We start from the raw sequence: 20,560 nt of genomic DNA on the forward strand, positions 1-20,560 counted from the left end.
ATACGGATTTTGTCCGGATAACCGAGAAGTCCGGATAATAAGGAGAATTTATTTTCGTCCGGATAATACGGCTGTCCGGATAAGCGGAAGCCGGATAAGCGGAAGTCTACTGTATTACTACTTCGTCCATGCCACTCGCAGGTGGAATAGGACGTGCAAATTCTATACCTATAAGGCACCTGTTCATATAACTAAGGTATTCATCTAATTAAGGTCGTATCACTAGACATTTTAGTCAGACATACTACGACGAAAAACTTATAATTAAATAGTATACATATTTCACTACTTACAGAACACTATATGCTTTTTTCCATCTCTATCGTGGCCTCCCCAATACTAAAGGCATCGATGGAACTTAACTAAACGAGATAGCGCGTAACACTTTGCATAATCCGAATATGCCGTGGAACATAATGAACTACCAAAACAGATACTATTTATCGAACATGGGATCGATCAATATAATAAAACAAATTGAATTACCTCGCTAGAAGAGGGTACAAATTACCATCACTCGACTGTGGCCTCCCCAGGGGGCGCATCCACAGTCCGTTATATTAACAGGCGAGAAGGAACCAGCTAACGTGTATTTGCCAAAACCAAGTGAGGATTTTTCTCAAGAAATCTCCAATATAAAGACGTACATAGTAGCAAAATCCCAACCCCTAAAGAGTGGTGGTATGCGCAATGCGCGAGAATTGCTATGTACAAGTACAGAGCTCATAAATAATATTCTTAAACCCTATCTTCGATCATAAATGTCATCACGATGCGAGCCGCGAGATCATCAATTAATTGACCTGTCACAGGGGGTGGAATGCCGCCACATAAGTTGCTAAATAGAGATCTCATAAATCTGCCATTCTAACATCCTTGTCGCGAACCCTTTAATAATATAAGGAGGGTTTGGACAACGATCTGACGTCATGTACATATGTAAAGTACAGAAGAATGCGAGATTTTTACATTTCTTAATAATTTCACACGTTCTCAATATTTTCAATACAAGGGGTCAGTAAAATAAGCACTACCTTCGGCAGTGGGGCCAATCTGCCCTATGTCAAGTTTCGCGGAATCGAATTTTAAATAAATTATTTTTTTCAAAATCTTGCCCTTGCAAAAAATTGGAATGATCTAAGATCTATATAACTCAAGTTCACAAATGACATGACATGGTGCAAGTATGTATGCAGAAAAGATCCCATTCATTCATTTATGTATTTATTTGCCTACCTCTCGTTTTAAGGGGTATCTAAATGCGATACGAAAAGACGATCGTCTACAAGCAAATTCTACTTTCGATTTGCCTTACTTAGACGGGTCTCTGGAAACCAGAGACAGGTGAAATATTTTTTGTACATACTCTACATGATTACTTGATTCTGATAATACCTACTTCTGTTTATCTACTTGAATTTCTTTTTTACTAAAAAGAATTTCGTTAAATCTTAAATGTATGTGAATCACCTCGCGCTGGACGGTTCGGCCCATTTTATTAAACATTGCTACGAGTGATTTGGTATAATATGCGCCTAGAACATGAAGCCTATCTAGCGTATATCTACCTACCCAATTATGTACCTACTTTCTACCCCATATCCGCCAATTTGGATAAATTTTCAAATCAATTTCAACCTTGAAATTCGACTCTGTTTTTCGCACCGCACACAAGGTTAATAAAAATTCACCATCAAAACGTTTGTAATTTACAACGAAGATAATTATTTTCTAAATAAACAAATTCTTCATGCATCGCCGAAGGTATTTTTTATGTATAGAAAAAAAAATTTTAATTAAAATTTGTCCATATTTCAAACGCGGCAACGCTCTCATTACGAGTTAAACACACCAACGTGTGAACTTAGTCCTCTAATTTCATCTCATCTCGCGCTAGATAATTTTCGTCTCTGAATGATTACGCAAATAATACCGCTCACTGGTAGTATTATCAAATTTTCCCAAATAAAAACACTAATAGCGAATAAGTTAAGTAAATTTGTTGCATTTAAACGTAGTCTTTTCTTGGTTCAAAAGAGGCGTTAATTATATCGCTGTATGATGAACGTGAAACGTGTATTATGTTATTTCGTTTAAAAATCGTTGTCTAGCGTGATGTTTAATGAGAAAATGATTAAATTCGCGTTTCAGTTAAGATAACACCGGTGATCCGACGAATACCTAGTTAATTTTTTTCATATGTTTATGTACCTTATTTTTTTCTGATGGAAACGTAGCTGACAAAATGAAGAAAAAAGTACAAATTCGCGAAAACGACGAAAAAAAGTCGAAGCAATGTGAATTTGGCAAATCTTTGTGGTATTGTGTATTATTCGTTTTGGATTATCTGTTCTTTTTAGTGCTGATGCCAATATGCGGAGTTAGTTTCTGGATCGGCGCGTACTATTTCTTACAATATTTGCACGATTCCGAAAAAGGATTGATTCGATGGAAATTTTTGATCGCGATGATAATTTCCGGCATCATTTTTACAGCCAAACACGTAGCCCGAAGTCCTATTTATAAATTTATGCGCGATCGAATCAAATCGGAGGTTGCATTTTTCACCATTTCCAAAATTTACATTTATTCGTTCGCGCTCTGCAGTACCATTCTATTCGCTGGATTTTTCGACGTGTCCAATGAAAGTGAGAAAGCCGCCGCTAATAATGCTACTGCGAAATATGGCGTCCTGCGCTTCATCGGTGCTACCACGAATAACATCACTGATAATTTCACTCGAGTGGACCTACCTGAAAAACCCGTCAGCCCTCAAGAGGCTAAAAGTGAAATGTACTTGTGTATTATTTACGTCATCATTGGATTTGTGGGGTTGTTTCGATTAAACTGTCGTCCTCATTTGGCTGGAGGTGGAGGAGATATCGGAAGAGAGAAAACCGCCGAGGATGTGTTTCTCTTTCCTGTTACTTTATTCGATACCACTGTAAGTTTTGCATTTTCTTTGTCATAAATGGGTTTTAAAAAATGAAAGATGCTCGCATTTGATTTATTATGCAGCTACACTAGAGTGGATCGTGAAAAAAACGTGTCAGAGGATTTCGACCAAATTCAGTAGAGACTCATTTTGAGTTGAAAGTCATTCAAAAAAAAAATTAAGCTCAGAAGGAAAAGGAATTTTCAAAAAAGTTGTGGTTGTTTTACTCTAGCTTGAGCTCCTGCCCATTGCCCAACCTGCTTCAAAATCCAAGACGACTTTCAGGGTTCTACTAAGGGGTTGAAAATTTGCAAATTAATTACTTATTTTTGAATAAATTCGTCTTTTGAAGGATTGATGGATTTTGAGAATTTTTGAGAACAAAACGGAAATGGCTTTAAAAAAGTAGTCAAAAGGTGAGATTTGTTGGCTCAAGGTAGAAATCTCAGAAAGCTACAAAATGGGGGGGAAGCCTTCATCTACCCATAATGGAGGGTTGGGTTGACGTAACAAAGGCTTAAAAGAAAATATTAAAGCAATCTTTACTCCACCTCCCCCCCCCCGAAATTAAAAAAATCTAAACTGAGTGAATGTGTTTTCAAATCAAATATACGTACTCTTCTCTGTAAAAAAATTGATTGTTTAGAAATGAACAGAATTCATAAAGGGCTACTATAGCTACCTGTCTATCAATTTCTATCGTCATGTTTTCATGCATGGAAATAATTATAACCTTTGAATTTAGCGCAGTTAGAACACATCTAAATCTAATAAATATACTCATGTGTACCTATACCTATATGTCTTACCTATAGTATCGAAAATGTATAGGTACTACAATTAAATACGTATTTCATCATTGTATGTACCAAGTCCACAATGAAATCACGATTACAACCCAATTGAATTTAAATTTATAGCGTCATAGATAATGGATTCGATTAGCGAAAATGAATCAAGTTATAAGAGGGAATTATGTAGGTTCAATTCTTGTTGCAAGATTAGGTATTTGTCTCAGGTTGCTCGTTGGTGTGCAAGGTTATTCGGTGTTTCTTCGCAATATTTCACCAATTCGCACGATCTAGGTGAATTGAGAATAATGTACGTATCATGTTAGCGCGGAAGAGCTCGCGTTTTTTTATCAAAATGCACACAAGGTGGTTCAAAAAAAAAGTCTGAAATAAAGCACGATTCAGCTCACTTGAATCAGTTGAATCTTTTGTTACCTTACTAATAAGTAATGACTAACTAGCGACTGGTTTGAAGTGATGGTCACTGGTTGAGATGAAAGTTTGTTCATTAGTTGCTCTAAAAGATGAATTTTACCCAAAATTTGGTTTTTCAAAAAACTCATTTTTTAATGTTCAAATTTCAATAAATATCTATCAAAATTTGATCAAATTGAGTTGGATTTTGAAAAAAATTTGTTTTGATTCGTTTCACACGAAAAACTCATAAAACTTGAGAAAATTTCCAAAAAACTGAAGCCACGTTATTTCGATTGATTTAGGCACATATTTGTTTTACAGAAAAAATCATCTTCTAAACGACTTTTAAGGACTTGGAAAAAATTCCATCGAATGCATTTTTCGCTATAGGTAGTTTTCAATTGAATCAGCTATTCTCAAAATGTTACATTTTTTCAATAAAATGATTGTAAAATACGAAAAAAAAATCGTGAGAAAAATCTTTGAAAAATTCTACAATACCTAGTCCATTCTTTTCACTAAATTTTTCAAAACAAAAAAAAAGGGGTAAAATTAAAATCTAATGCTTGAACCAAAAAAAAAAACCTAAAAACGCGAAAAAAAACTCGAAACAAATCTGGTATATTTACGATGTCAATTGACGCTGTCTTTCACAATGCCACAGTATCAGGAAATTAGCAATTTAATTATTCGAATGTCTCGAATTTTCCACAATTTAATTCCATGTATTGAAAATTTGAGTTTTCAAAGGAAAGTAATTTTGGAAAATGAAAGCTATGAAAAATGTCTGTGTACAATACCTGTAGATGTTTTCGAGAAAAAAAACAGTGTAATGTCTTCAAAATCCTGCTTCTGTTTTGGAAAAAAGTGTCATAAAAAATACCAACATCAAATTCAGCTTCAGTATCTTCACCACAATACAAGAAAATCAAAAATCTAACCATCATTCGATTTTGAGACTTCATCATTCATACAAACTGAATTTCAACTTTTCATCTTGATTTTATCAAGTTTTGATTTTTCCACCAAAACTGGGCCAAATTTTTTGAAACGTCGTTTAAATTTTTAAAAAATCATAAGAAATTTTAAAATTAAATTTACCTACTCTCTTAAAATTTGACTTGTGGTGTACCTTCGCATTCTCGTTCAATTTCTTTGTCTGATCTAAAAAATTTTCAGCGGGGGATATCTTGTTAGTTGCAAGAAGAAGCAGAAAAAGATCCGTGTCCACAGTGTGAAAAATACTCAAACATGACCTGGTCCCCCCACCCTCAATAAACAGACAGATATTATACAGGATTTGCTTGGTACTTACTTTTAGGGTGACAAGCACGTCTTGAAAAGTTGCAGATTGTAAAAAATTAATGTTTTGCAGGATTTTTAAAAAATAAAGAAATCTTTTTTAAATTGAAAAATTTGACCTATCGATTCCAAATTCATATTCACCACATTAAATTTTGACTGTTTTTTTTTTAAAATTCTTTTCATCCTTCAAATCATCATTACAAGGGGTGTGTATGTAATAGTTCTGCTAACCCTGCAATTCCTGCTTTTGTCCCACATTTTATAAAAATTCTGCATTTTTTCCAATCAAAATTTGAATTTTCCCATGTTCATAACCCTCCTTTACAGAATTTTGAGAAAACTTCATCGCAAAATTTTCCATTTGCCAACTCGCAACTCTAAATTCAAAATCTATTTTTTCAGAATTTCTCGATTAGCAGAAAGAAAGTTGCCAGCATTTTCTGAAAATTTTTCAGTCTCTCTTCGCTAGGTCGAAAATACATTTCTATCCTCTGTTATAAGTAAATTCATTTTCAAAGACTAGTTTGCATTTTCTAATATTAGTTAAATCCATTGAAAAAGTATGATGAAAGGCTTGTTTCGATGTTCTTAGCCGCAAATTTTCCAAAATTCTTCACGTCGTTTGAGCGAAAACATGTCCCCTTCCCCAATTTTTAAATTGTAAATTTGCACCTTTTTTTAGAACAAAATAGCTTTATTATGTTGAAAAGTATGATAAGTATTTCATTAAAAATTCTCAAAAAAAGACCGAACATTTAGTAAGAGAAATGACATCGATACCTTGTTATTGTTGACCAATCCCTATTCCCATATCCGAAGAAAATAAATATTGAAATGTCCGAAAACATTGGAGGAACGAAAAATTAACATGTAAATTATTAACTAATAACCACCCTTCCCCTCCCACCCCACCACAATAAAAAATGAAAAAAGAAGTCAAGTGTCAGAAAAATATTCTGCAAAAAGCCCTGCTTAACCTTAGAGTATCAAATTTTTTATTAGGTAGGAACATATTTTTGATCAAAATCTATCTATAAGACTTTTTTTAGATTGAAAACATTAGTTAGCCCAACTCGTAAAATTGGCGATATTTGCATTTTGAGCACCCTTGTATTTATTCAGGCAAGTGTAATAAATTCAAATTGTAATTTGATAACATGCCTTAAAGCTACCTTATTCTCGAAATTGTTTGTCGGATTATTTGCAAATATTCGTGGAGTAAATACCTACGTGTAGTTTTTGGTGTAGGTGTCAGTTATCAGCGGGTACACCTAGAATAATTAATAATTAAAAGTATTTTTTTTTTTGTATATGTTTGAAAATGAGGTTCTCCTTTGAACTGCATAACTTGATCAATGGAGTTAACTTAGTAATTTTTGAATAACATTTTTTGAAAATCCAGCTGATAACATTTCTCGGAAATTGAAATAAAAATTGCGCCAACGTAAAGTATTACGTTAGCTTCTCTATTCTTATAAGTTGTGTAGGTAAGGTATGAATAATACGAGTACGTACATAAAATTTTACAAATAAATCCGGTTATTTACGTACCCATACTTGTAGACTGGTGCAATTCTATGTATGTTAGATAAATACTCGTACATATTTCTCAAATTCACGTAGGCAACTGCGAGATGTTAATGTAAAATTGAGAAATTCTTCTAGAGTGAGCTACTAGTATCATGCTGGTGTGATTTACAATTTCATCGTAATATTTGTCATTTATTTGAACTGTATAAATGTGCTTACTTCCTTACTTACCTACTAAAGTTATTATTTTTTTCTGGAACGAAGTAAGTACATAATTGCACAATGAGGTAAAAATTACAAAAAAACAAGTAGGTACTTATTTTCTTTGTTCAAAAAAACATTTTCTATAAACATTTTCAAAAGGATTTCAGAACGAGTCGAAATCAAATTTTCAGTTACCCTTTTTTTCAACGCTGAAAAACTGCCATCTTCGATAAAATGTACTGTATATCTGTAGAATGGTTAATTTATACCTAGAATAATTGATGAGTACCTAATTGTAATTATATTTTGTTGAAATCTTTGGAGATTTTTGCATCCTAATTTTCTCTCAGAAAATTTCAATTCGCAAAATTCACTCCCAATTCTCAGCCATTGACCATCTTCAGTTATTCGGTATAAGGTATAACCTTGGAAATCAGCAGTTTTATTTTTAGGTATTTTTTTTCAAAGAGTCCTCAATTTTCCGCAAAAATCGATTTTTTATGGTTAAAAAATTAAGAAGAATTCCAAATTTTCTGTCAACAAAAAAAAAAAAAAAAATTAGAAAGAACGAAAAATTCTTAGAGAAAAATTAGGAGAAATGAAATAAGTAGGTAGTAAGAGCATAAAGTTCTCCTATGGTGAAAAGTGATTTGTTTTTAAATGAGACTTGCGTTTTTTAAACATTTCTGACAAGGGAACGTTTTGAATTATAGCACTCTACCAATTTGAACGAAATCAAGCAAGATCGAAAGAGAATGTCCTAAAACCCACGTAACGGAAATTTAAGGTAAGGGTAAAGGTACCAAATATCGACCCCCTCCTTAAATCCGACCCCCCCTCTAACTCGCCTGATAATGCCACAAAATTTTTGGAAGGACATTTTTCTTATTCCTTTTTCACAAAAAAAGCGAATGAGACCAAAATCACCGCTTTAAGGCCAAATAGTGAGAAATGACAAGCAAAAAACGAAAATCAGAAAGTCAACATTAAATTTTAAATTTTGTTCAAAGTGAGCTTGTGAAAATAGTTTTTGGCGTTATGAAGTGCCCTAAATTCGACCCTCCATTGTTTTGGCAATTTCAAGACTTTGTTTTTTGCTACAGACATGCCAAAAGATAAACCAAAATCGTAAGAAATGGGCCGACGTTTCCGGTAAAATGTTCTAAGGTACTTTTATGTTGATATGTCAAGTAATAAATATGTGTTTTAACGCCTTCAGACTTTGATTTCAGTGTTTTTTCACTCATTTTTAACACGTTTAGGGGGTCGATATTTGGGTCACTTTTTTTTTTGTTAAATTTTTGAACTTTTTCGGAAAATGTAAAAAAAAGATAGTAAATGAAAATGTTGGGTCTTGGGGCTTTGGGATGTTGAAGTAAACATGCCAAGCTATTGTTTAAGCCACACCGACATTTCCAGCTCAATTTGGCTCCGAGAAATTCAAAAAATAAACTAGGGGGTCGATAATTGGTACCTTTACCCTTACTGCAGTTGATTTTTGGATTTTGGCGACTTTTTGAAAATTTGAAAAATTCATAAAAAACGTTTCAATGGCGATTTTTGAAATTTTTCATAAAATATGAATTTTTTTTAGCAAAGTGAACCAATGTGAATACCTATTTCCTTCAATTCAAGTCTCACAAATCAACTATATCTACTAATTTTAGGCCATTCTGGAGCCTTCAACGACGTTTCAATATGTTTTCCTGAAATTTCAAATCGCTCTGGAAGGGTCAAAAATGAATTTTAGAATTTATAGGTAGGTAATTAACGTCGATTCGTGCTTATTGGGCATTCTCTCTACTCTTTCTAGTTGTCACCACGAAATTCCCAAAGTGCAAGTTCAAAAGTGAATTTTTGTCCAATTACTAAATTTCAAAAAAATTAAGAAAATCAATTTTTCAAAGAAAGTACACACTTGTATGTAGCGAGCAGTTCATCATCCATCACCCGACTCAGAAACAATCTCAATTTGTCCTTTTCGGAGCCTCGAGCGACTTCTCAAATACCTCCAGAAATTTCAAATCGTTCTGAAATGGCCAAAAATTACCGCCAGCACCTATAACTTTGGTCATATCTCGAGTAACTTGAAAACTCTTAGTTCATAAATTAGTCAGCAATTCACTTTTACTCCCTAGTTGAATAAACTACTATTAAGCTCGCACTCCTACCAAAGGTTATTAGATGCTCAAGTTCATTTTTTTAGCCTTTCCAACGTGATTTGAAGTTCCTGGAGTAATTGAAAAATCGCTGGAGGCTCCAGAATGGCCCAATACTAAAAGTTGATGTATGGTTTACTTTGCTCAAAAAATTCATATTTTCACGAAAAAGTTCTTCAATCGCCCTTAAAACAGTTTTTTTTGAATTTTTTGACTTTTTTTTACATTTTCAAAAATTTGCCAAAAAGTGACTAGCACTTAAAATTTTGATTACGTGGGTTTTAGGACCTGCTCTTCTGACTCGTAGATATCTTGGTTCGTTCGAATCAAATAGTGAAAGAGCAAATGGTTCCCTCGTAAGCAAAATTTTAAAAACTCAACTCGAATAAATTTGTTTGTGATAAAAAGATCAAACTCCTGAACATGGAACAAATCTGTTTTCGAAATTTTCAAGAGAATTAGTAAGAGATTCAAAATCTATGAGTACAATTTAAAAAGCTCTAAATCGAACTTTTAGGTGAAAATTCGACTTTTCATGGCCAACTCTAAAATTGAGAGGTAGCAGTAAAGACTTCGAAAAAAATGTTTCCTTTTTAGATTCGACTACTTATGCCCCCCTCCGCTGTTCATTTTTTGCGAAATGGAAAGATGGAGTTTAAAAAATGGGATTTTTACTATTTTTTTTTGCATATGAAAAATTCTTTTTCATGTTGAGCATTTGAAAAAGTACCTACCTAGATCCTATATATTATGTACTTGAAACAAAACATCAGTTAAAAATCATTTGAGTATTCCTTCGTAGATGTTTTTTTTGGCAATTTTATCATTTTTTCATTTTTCAGCTTCAATATTTTAACAAAACAAGCCGGAAAATTAACTAAAACAGATAGATTTTCAGTTACGTGGATTTTTCAATTTATTTTTTCTAAAAATCCAACTTCGATCAAATCAGAGCTAAATTCATAAGATAACGTTAGTTTCGAGATAAGAATTTAAAGGATGAACGCACCCGAATTGTCGTTCATGAAGTACCTACTTAAACTCAACTAGATAAATTTTGTTCCCAATTCTAAAAATATTACGCTACATTTTGTTGATGATAATTTAATACGTTGGTGTAGGTAAACTAGGTACAGTACAACGTAGTTCTCGACCTTTTAAAAAATGACGAGCAGGCCTAATTCGTGTGGTAGCAATAATAAAGAATACGTATTTCCGCGATTCATTTACGTAAATTGGTTGAAAAAAAAATAAAAATTTGTTTGCTTACTAAATTAAGGAGGCTCTTATGGTATGGTTAGTTGATGAACAGGCCTATATTTCAAGTACCTACGTGTAATAAAATTCGTATATCTGAGTTGGAAAAAATTACAGGCGATCCGAATCGTATCCCTGCGCGCAAACCACCATTGATTGAGCTCGTTGACGAATTTGTGCAGAAGTACTCGTACACTCGAGTGATTAAAAAAACATAGAGGCTAATCAAATCACGCATTATTAACGGCTGTTTCCTTTGCATTTTGTATTTGTACATATGAAAAAACCCCTTCAGCGATATATTTCCTTCCAGTATTCTTCGGAAAAAAATCCCACATAAAATAACGACGAATACGGAGGACGACAATTAATAATGAAAAGAATTATACGTTTGAAATTAACCCATAAAGCGCAATCGTTTCGCAAATTAGAACTTCCTTTTATTAACAATATACTTGATAATACCATAACAAACATAGAGTATGTAGGATGGTCGGTGAGGTCGGGTATATTTGGATGATAATCTTTCAGCATTATCATCGCTGTGACAAAAGTCTTTAATTTTTTGTAAATTTTAGTGATTATCAACGTCGGCTGCGTTATACTTATATGCTTATACTCTTTGCGAATATTCTCGCTCGCTTTTTTTTTTCCTAATGCATTTGTACTGTCGCAGTATAATTAGTATACTGATTTTTGTCTCTTTTTTTTTTGGTCATTTTAAAACAGTAAATCGTAATTCGTAATGTAACATGAACTGGTTAAAATGCGCGCCAGTATAATCGTTGGGATCGATCGGACATCTTATCAAAATCATAGTAAATTATATGGATACCTGTCTGTGCTAGATATTTGCTTCTCTTGTTTAATTATAGCTCCTTTAGTGGTGACTTTTTGGTGCAGCACTTGGATCGCGTTATCGAAAATATTCGTATTTCAACCTTTAATTAGCGTTTATATATCGGTTACTTTCGGTTTCACCGTTCTTATATCGTTTACCGCTTTGCAAAAACAATTACAGGTGAGATCGAGCGTTTCCATCCAGATGGTGGATTGGCTAATTACCACATATCTTTCTTCTCCTACCTAATTGTATGTATTGAAAATGCTAATTTTATTTTATTTTTATCGTTAATTTTAACCACACCCTGGCGATGCGAGTATAAAAGCTCATGGGTAGTTAATGAGCGAAAATTCTCGCCAAAGGTTTTATTTTTTGATAGTTCATCGGATAAGTTATAAGTACATATTTTTCAGAGATATTTGTTGGTAATTTTAGCGTAGATCGATAGGTTCTCCCTTCTCGTACTTTGAACTCGAAGTATAAATATACAATTTCATCGTTTTAATCGATGCTGATTTGTTTTCAATGTATATAGATACCTACGTATTCAATTTCGGTACAAAAGTTGAAAAATCATTTCGAGCGAATGTTTCGCGATAATGAACCAACAGAAATATAAATCAAAATACATATCTAAATAAAGCCTACATTGTGGTACAGAGTACATGATAATTAAAATTTCCATTCACTGTTTCGATGAGAAGTTGCCCTTAAATTTGAAAGGTTATCTACGAAAAGGCATACCTGATACCCAGACCTACCAAATTGAATTCAGAAAATATTGACTTTAAATTTTCCCAAAGATAACTTTTGTTGAATCCGTGAGGAAAATTTTTTAGAAATATTTAGACAGAATGATTCATTATTGGAGATGGTGTTTTTGGAAACAGACGATCTTCATTATAAAAGGGATGAAGGCAACTGAAGAAAAAATTAGATCGTTCTCGATGATTTTTTCTTTGGACGATGACTGAAAAAAATGCATTTTGGCTACATTAAGTGTACTCTAAGAAGTGATTTATTGTACCTGTGTCTCATGTTGCCATGTTCAGGTTTTCCGAATTTTGTCCTACATAGAACTTGAGAGAACAGCGATTCAAATTTCGAGTACACACAAAAGAAAAATAAGATTTTCGAATATATTTTTTGGCATAATTATTTGAGAGGAAGAAAAAAATGTTCTTTTGTTTTATGATCTTTATTCCAATGGAAGGAGCTGTGGTGTGTGCAAAATAATTTTTGAAAATTTTTGAAATTCTGCCCCTTCTTTTTTTCAGTTTTTGAATAGGCTGGTTGGTGATTAAGGTAGCTATATTTTTTTATCGTGCCTTGTAGTTGTTTTTTCATGAAACGAGTATTCGAAATGAAATGCAGTTTACTCAAAACATAAAATTAAGCATTTGATTTTGAAGTTTCCTGGATTAAAATTCAAGCCCTTTGGTCACGTTTTTTTTTCTTCAAAAAATTGAAACTTGATGTTACATTTGTTACTACTTAATCATGGCCTATAATGACTTCGTATGATCGTAGAATTTGACGAAAGTAGTAGCTGCTCGTAATCTAATCTTACTTAACTCATTTGGTATTTCATATTTTTTTTATAAGAATATTTTAGAGTCATTGACTTTCTTAAATTTTCAGAAGATAAAAAATAAGGATTTGAAAAAAAATGAGAAAAATTGTTTTTAAATTACCTACATGTGCGCTTTACATTAATTCAGAGTGCACCCTACAAATACCATTTTTTGGGCCCTATATCTGAACCTCAAAATGACTAGTCGGATCAAAAGTTTCACCCTTCCTCCTCTAAAACATTAATCATTCAGCTGCATTCAAAAAACATGTAGGTACATATGTAACAAATTGTTTCATGAAAATCCATTTTTCATTTTTCTCGTCTTTTTTTGAAAAATTCGTTTGTAGGAAAATTATTTTGGTGATATTTGACGATTAATTATTATTAAATATCCCCATCACTGTGGAGTAAAAAAAACATATCCTGGAATTTAACAAAAATTGACGAAAAAGTGTACTTTGAGTGAGAGACTATACGAAAAAATTTCTGCGCCAGGAGCTTGCGAAGTAAATTCTCTTTTGAAAAAAAAAAATGTTAGTACTGTTACTTTTGCAGAAATGTGGCCTTCCCCCTTCCTTCCTTCTCAACTATCTTGACCTATTCAATTTGAAATTATTCAATACAACTTTTAGTCCTCTACAAACGACTTGAAGATTAATGGATTCCAATTACCTTAGGACACTCATATATTTTGATTTCTCATCAAATCTAAAGCACCATTCTACTATTAAAAATTTTATTTTAGAAATACGAGTACCTACCTACTAACGCTAGATTTGTTCTCAGCTGGCTGGAATACTTCGATAAACGTCATGTCATTGTTTGAGATCATCGTGACGAAATTTTCAAATTCATATTTTTTTATTTACTTTTTCGAGTACATATTTCAAAAAATCAAACCAAAAAAAGGATTCGGACAATTTGATAGAAATAACTAGTATAGTGTGATTTCGATCTGTTGAGCACAGATCTGACATTAATTTCTCTCAATATGAAGTTTTTATGGTTGAAAAGTGTAATGAAATTGATGAGAAATCTTCAAAACCAATAGATTAGGAAAATTATTCAGAAACTTGAATCACGCCTCATTGAAGGGGGGGGGGTGACTGAGTTTCTGCACAGGTAACGGAAAAACCCACTTTTTTTCAAAAATAACTCTATTTTGAGAATCCCTAAGTCAACTTTCTGTAGGTACAGATAGCAAAGCTCAACACTTTTCTGTAAAGTCACCCTCTCAAAGTAAGCTCACCAATTTTTGCAAAATTCAATGTTTTGCTTTTCACACCACCCTAAGCCCCACACCGTGGCCAATGGCTATAGAAAAATACGTATTGTAGCAACTTTTTTTTCAAAAATTGTAGAAATTTTAGAAATTTGGTGTCAATGATTTTTTTAGGCAGAAATATTCATTTTAAGAAAGTTTTAGGAAGAATTTTCTGACCTAAATGCAAATTTTCTTAATTTCAGGTTTGTTCAAGTGTTCCAAATTGTTGAAGAAAATTTATGAATTTTATAAATTTTCGAATGTTGTAGGCTGCTTGACAGCAAAAAAAACAGTTCACGCTCGGAAATTATAAAAAAAAATTAAGGTATGTACAAAGCTGCCAATAATGTTTGAAAATTTAATTATGAAATTCATAAATAAATTTGAAGCTCTCGAACAAACTTTTCATGTTCGTAGTTAGAAATTTAAAGAAAATGAAAAACTTGGTTGGCCTGCCCATTTGTAAGACATGTAGTGAAAAACATACATACATAAGTATGTAAAATGAATTGAAAAAGGATACAAATATCATGAAAAAGTTCAGAAAAGTCACGAAATCATTAATTAATTCCAATTTTTATGAAACCATCTGGAATGCCATTTCAGAAATGTGCCTTATCTACTTGGTCAATAAAGTCAATATTCCATATTTCTATACACTATAGCTCATTTCCTGGAAAATCGTGAATGAATTCCAGCAAATCAGCTGCCTGTAGCAAGTTCAAACGTAGATACCAATTTTGAATTATCAAATTTCATTGTTTACATAGGTAAGTATGTACTTACTCTATGGAACAACAATTAAAGAAAGAAGAAAGATATGTGGTAATACTGTGTATCTATGATTTATAGGCTTTAATTCCCAACTGTGTCTCTTTATCTTTTTATTTCACGTGTATGAATGAAATTAACTCACATCATGTGTAATATCTACATCCATTTATTGGTGGTAGAACACTAGTTTTTTCATTAGAATTTTGTTTACTGTGTTTAACTAGTAGATATAGTATGTCGTACTACGATGTATAGTATACATATCTGTCATCTCGATGTCATTTTTCATCGCAGAGTTTATTTTTCAAAATGTATATTGTACCTATTTTTGTGTGTTTTCACGAGTGGATGGTTGATTACCTAATGCTCTCCTTCTAGTGGGATGCAAAATCTTTCAAGACTTAATTTATTTCCAGAATTGACAAAATTGTTATTTTACCTCTAAACTCGCCGTTTTATTTTGAAAAAGTTGTATATTTTTTCCCATAATGTCGTTCAAATTTTCCATAAATTTTTTTACATTTTTTAAGAATTTGTCATGTTGAAAAAAGTTTTTTATTTGCCCAATTTCATTACATTAACAAGAATCCAAGAACTTTAAAGGTGAAAATAAAATTATATTTTCGACATTCCTTCGTTTGCTTGAAAAAAATCTTGATATGTTTGAAGACACTAAAAAAGCGAAAAGTTTGAGTGCAAAATTTTTCCTCGTCACCCCCCTCCCCCTCTTGAAAAATCTTAAATGTTTAAAAATGTCTTGCTAAAAGTCCTGCTGAAGTCCTGCTTTTTTGTTTTGAAATTTTGTTAGACACTCTAAATAAACAAAATTTAATCAAATAAAATTTTCGAACTCCTAACTCCTCAATCTACAATTGATGGTAGTTTTAAGCAATTCTGATTCTAGAGCCTCCATGTGGGTTTGTGACTTTTACTGTGCATCTGAAAATTCCAAAAAATAGATCTGAACCAGCATGAACAGCAACCGATTCGTTGAAAATGGAGTTTTTGTCGATTGAAAGAATTATCAGAACAAAAGATCTCATTTATGAACGTTGAATTTCATCCGGCCATTTTTAATGATTTTTTTTTTTTGAAAACAGGATAACAAAAAAATATGTTGGAAATTCCAGTAGGGCTCAATATTGCGATTAATTGACTTCGAAAATCGAAAACATAGGGTGTTACCCTAATTTCAGGCTTCTATCTCGATTTCGGGGAATTTCTATTTTTTTCATGAGATAAAAAATTTGTCATAAATCGAAAAGCTCTTCAAAATTTGCCTAGTGATATGGATGATCTTTAGATTTTTTTTCTTGTGCATGTCCAAAAATATGTTGTACGAGTATTTCTACTGGTTGAAAATTTGAGATGTTGCTGAAATTTGACTGCAGAAGTTTTAGTTGGAACACGATCTTCCGAAATCCCAACATTTTTTGAAATCAGAGCCAGATTTTTCATTGTGATTCTTTCGCTAAAACTTGACGAAATTAAGTTGACCTCCGACCTGGAAATATTGTCAAAAGTTTGAAATATAATTATAATTCAGAACAACTTTTGCTGTGGAGGAAAGGATCAAACACTTGCCCATGAAATCGAGTATGCATTTTGAAATATCTGCAATGAAGTTCTGAAAAACGACTCTCGTACACACACAGTAGCGAAATTCTACGTATACAGGGTGGACAGAAATATCGTGAACCCCAGAGAAAGTTTTTCATTGAAAATATAAGCTGGCAACGTGAAATAGATGCATTGGTGGAAAGTTGTCATCTCAGTCCAACAACCAATCATATGCTGTCATTATTATCATTCACTGTGACCAACCGAAATATTTAGCAGAAAACTTTTTTAGGGGTTCGCGATATTTCTGTCCACCCTGTATGAATACCTACCTAATACACCCACCCAAGTCCCACACCTACCTATCTTATCTAATTAATAACATTTTGATAAAATATGTGATCGATCTTCTTCGAATCTTAGGTTGTTTCGTAGCTTTTACAAGTTTTATCGTTATCAGGTGTTATTTAGCGAACATATTGGAAATAGATTTTTGTATTTCTTCAGTTCGCGTTTGTATACGCAAATTTTTGGAATTGCCAGCGTAAGTTCGTGGTACGGAGTATGGAACGCATTCGATACGCTAACCGGTGGCAATATAAAAATTACTGTCGTTATTGTGCTTATTTCGTACGTCGGATTATTTTGTACAAAGACTGTGAGAAATATAACCTCTTCTCCGTTCGCCCTTATAACAGATAGAAGACAAGGTTATTTCGATGTTCCAACTTTATTTCAATGGTCAAATATTGTAAGTATTTTGTTACCATACGTTAGGCCTGCGCTACATTCTGTGCTCTGCAGCTTTTTTTTGTACTTATTTATTTATTTTTGTTGTTGCTGTTGTTGTTACATATATATATACGAGTATGCTAGTATGACGAACCACAAATTGACAGTGTCGTTATACTAGGTTAACTTAACTAAGCATGTTCCTCTCTGTCTCCTCATAAATCGATCAAAATACTCAATTGAAACGTCAAAAACAGGGGAATAGTTTTAATAAACTCGAGCCTAAGTTAGCCTATATATTTAACGAATTTAATTCATTAACCGAAACACTCCTCTTTTACCTTGCCAAATATATTATAGATTTCCGCTGCGCTTTATTAGCCTGTGGCTGTATGTATGTAATTCATTAAATTATTTATGCTCAACTCATAAGTACAATATTCACATATGTACCTACCTATCACAAAGCTTCAAACACGATGAGAAAATTTCTAGCCTATGTTTCTTGCATGAACATTTGAGTACCTACCTAGATATAGGATAGGAAAAATTACACAGAGCGGATTTGAAAATTTCGAGTCGGATCATCTCTCACGTGCGCATGACATTGTGACATTATTTATCCGAAGCTTATCAAAAATAATAAAAAGGCGACAGTTGTTTTGACTGATTTAAATTACTAGTGTCAATATTTGATGAATTATGAAAGATGCGCTCGTTTAGATTACGTTCAACTTTAATATACATTCCTATCTAAACAATATTTACACATTCGCGCATTTGATTTATCTGTATCGTTGTATACACCTCTATCTTCCTTTACTTATCTGTGCCTTACCTATGTGATGTACTTATACTCTGATTGATGTAATTTTTCATTTGTTTTGTTTACAGTGGAAAAAGAACAAATTCTTGTACATTTTAGACAGTATTTTTAGCGTATTTATCGTTGGCACGCTTGTCATATTGGTATGGAGAGGAGCCTGGTGCCTTCTAGATCAAACTATTTTTCCAGGCAATGAAACCTACCTTTTATCAGGATGGATTTCACTGGTGAGTATGTGTCAAAATTATACCTACTCACCCTTTTCATAAGCCATAAGATACTTATAGTGATTATATTTTTCACTCGAACGATAGGAAATGTTTCCTTGTGCTTTAAAATTTGCGCTTGTTCCCATGAAAATTTAAATATACTGCCCACGATAAAATAGGTAGGTAGGGAAAAAGTTGATCAACTTCTCCTTGGTGATACCTAGTTAAGTGGAAAACTTTCAAGATGAATATGCTTTACTTTCTCTTATTAAGAAAGTACCTTTTTGAAAATGACTTAATATATTTTATAAGAAAAATTTAAACGTTGAAAATTGTGTGATGAAAATATGTGATTTTTTGCAAAAATTTCACATTTTTGTTTTCAATTTTATTTTATTTTTTAAAAATAAACCGATAGAGGTGTCTTGTTACCTACCAAAGTTGTGAAAAATTGCAAAATCTTGAATGTTCTCTCAATTTCTTCAATTTTTTGTGCCATAATAAATTACATAAGAATATAATGGAGAAAATATCTACCCATTGAATCAAAAATTTTCAAAAGCTTTTGCTCTCGCTTAGCCCGGTTTGATTTGCTTTCCTTTTTCACTCTAAAAAACAATTAATCCAAGCTGAATGAGTCCAAGGCTAAAAAAATCAGTCTTTTACATCCGAAATAATATTTTCTTCTTCTTCTTCTTCTTCTTGAATTATTGTAAATTTTTAAAAGCTTTTGCCCTTAGGTACTTCGCTCAGACCAAGTTACTTTTCCTTCTTGATTATAAAACTACTGTTGCTAAAGCTTTTAAAAGTTTTTGAAACAAAAAAATAAACCGAAGAGGTCTCGAAAATTTGCTCATTTACTTGATTGAAAACTGACAAAGGAGACTTCGTCATTTTTTTACTGATTTTTACAAGTTCAAATAGACTTGACATTTTTTTTCTATCTATAAGCAAACATTTTCCAATTCGTTTTTTTTTCATGGAAGAACACTTCATATCACTGAATATGGTGGAATTAATAAAAAAAAAAGTGACCACGGCCCCTTTTCCATGGAACCCCTCAATACATTTCTGGTTTATTTTTTGAGCTTGAACATTTTAACGTTTTAGAAAAATGTCACCTACAGTTTTCATATTAATGGCTACCTACTTCGTAATTTTTCGATTTCATTATTTTTTTCAAAAATATTTTCCAAAAAAAATGATTTTTTCAAATTTTATTTCAGTATTCATTTTAATTGCAGAAAAACGCTTGATTTTTGTGTTTTTATTTTCAGAATGCTTCAACTTTTCAACATTTCAAATTATTTTGTATTATTTTTTAAGATTAGTGGCTGTATAAGCCTTTTTATTTTATTTTTTTCGAGTTTTTTCAATTTTTCTTCTATTTTTTTCGACGTTCATTTTTTATGACGAAAATGCTTCCATTTTTTGACATTTCAACAGAATATAAAAATTATTGTCTGTTCTGATTTTTACAAACAGACATTCTATGTTTCATTTTTTTTATTAAATTTTTTATCTATAATATTTTTCATTATCGATGGATGACTTACATATTTTTAAACTTTTTTCGAATTATTTCCCTTCTTTTCTGAGCTTTATTCCTAGCTTTCTTGTACTTTTTTTCTAAAAGTACCAAAAAAAATGCATAATTTTGTGAAATTTTCATTTCTCCCCTTGTTACTTGTAAGTGAAGGCTCACACTTTTGTTTTCCATAGATATTTTTACCCTAAGCCTTCAATCACCAACTATCACTCCTCGACGAACCTTTTTGTTCGTATCGTTGTTCTTGAAATGAAAATATCCCTTGGCCCTGCTTAGTCCATCAAAACAGCATTTTGTCAGTCGAAAACGTTGTTTCAATCATTCAAATAGAAAAAAGTTGTACATATTTTATTGAATGCAAGAAAATATTGTAGAATCGTTTTAAAAGTTTTACAAATAAAATGAAAGCAAATTTTTACAATGTTTATAAAATTAATTAAATCAATTTATTTAATGGACCTAGAATTTGTAAAAACTGCGGTAAATTCCCTCCTCCACCGCCACCCTCTACCCTTCCACCACCCCAAAAAAATGAAAACTGTTGGAAATGCAAAATAGTACGAGTACCTAAAAACAGAAACAAAAAACTGAAAATGTTCTCATATTTTTTGTACATTTTGCAATCACC

The 20,560-nt window shown here is 32.3% G+C and overlaps 1 protein-coding gene across 4 annotated transcripts in view; it reads left to right on the forward strand.

The window, feature by feature from the left end:
* The window catches only part of fusl (fuseless), a 33,341-nt gene that overhangs the window by 10,474 nt on the left and 2,307 nt on the right, over positions 1–20,560 (forward strand). The window contains exons 1-3 of one of the 4 annotated variants that reach the window (XM_065351133.1): positions 11,116–11,619; positions 17,077–17,367; positions 18,243–18,401. In XM_065351133.1, the coding sequence (XP_065207205.1) occupies positions 11,365–11,619; positions 17,077–17,367; positions 18,243–18,401 (705 nt within the window). In that variant the 5' untranslated portion in view covers positions 11,116–11,364. Of the gene's footprint in view, positions 1–1,864; positions 2,945–11,115; positions 11,620–17,076; positions 17,368–18,242; positions 18,402–20,560 lie in introns of those variants that run through there. The other 3 variants (XM_065351132.1, XM_065351135.1, XM_065351134.1) reach the window with 3 other exon arrangements.

This window comes from Planococcus citri, chromosome 2, assembly GCF_950023065.1.
Source record: "Planococcus citri chromosome 2, ihPlaCitr1.1, whole genome shotgun sequence".
Classification (NCBI taxonomy): domain Eukaryota; kingdom Metazoa; phylum Arthropoda; class Insecta; order Hemiptera; family Pseudococcidae; genus Planococcus; species Planococcus citri.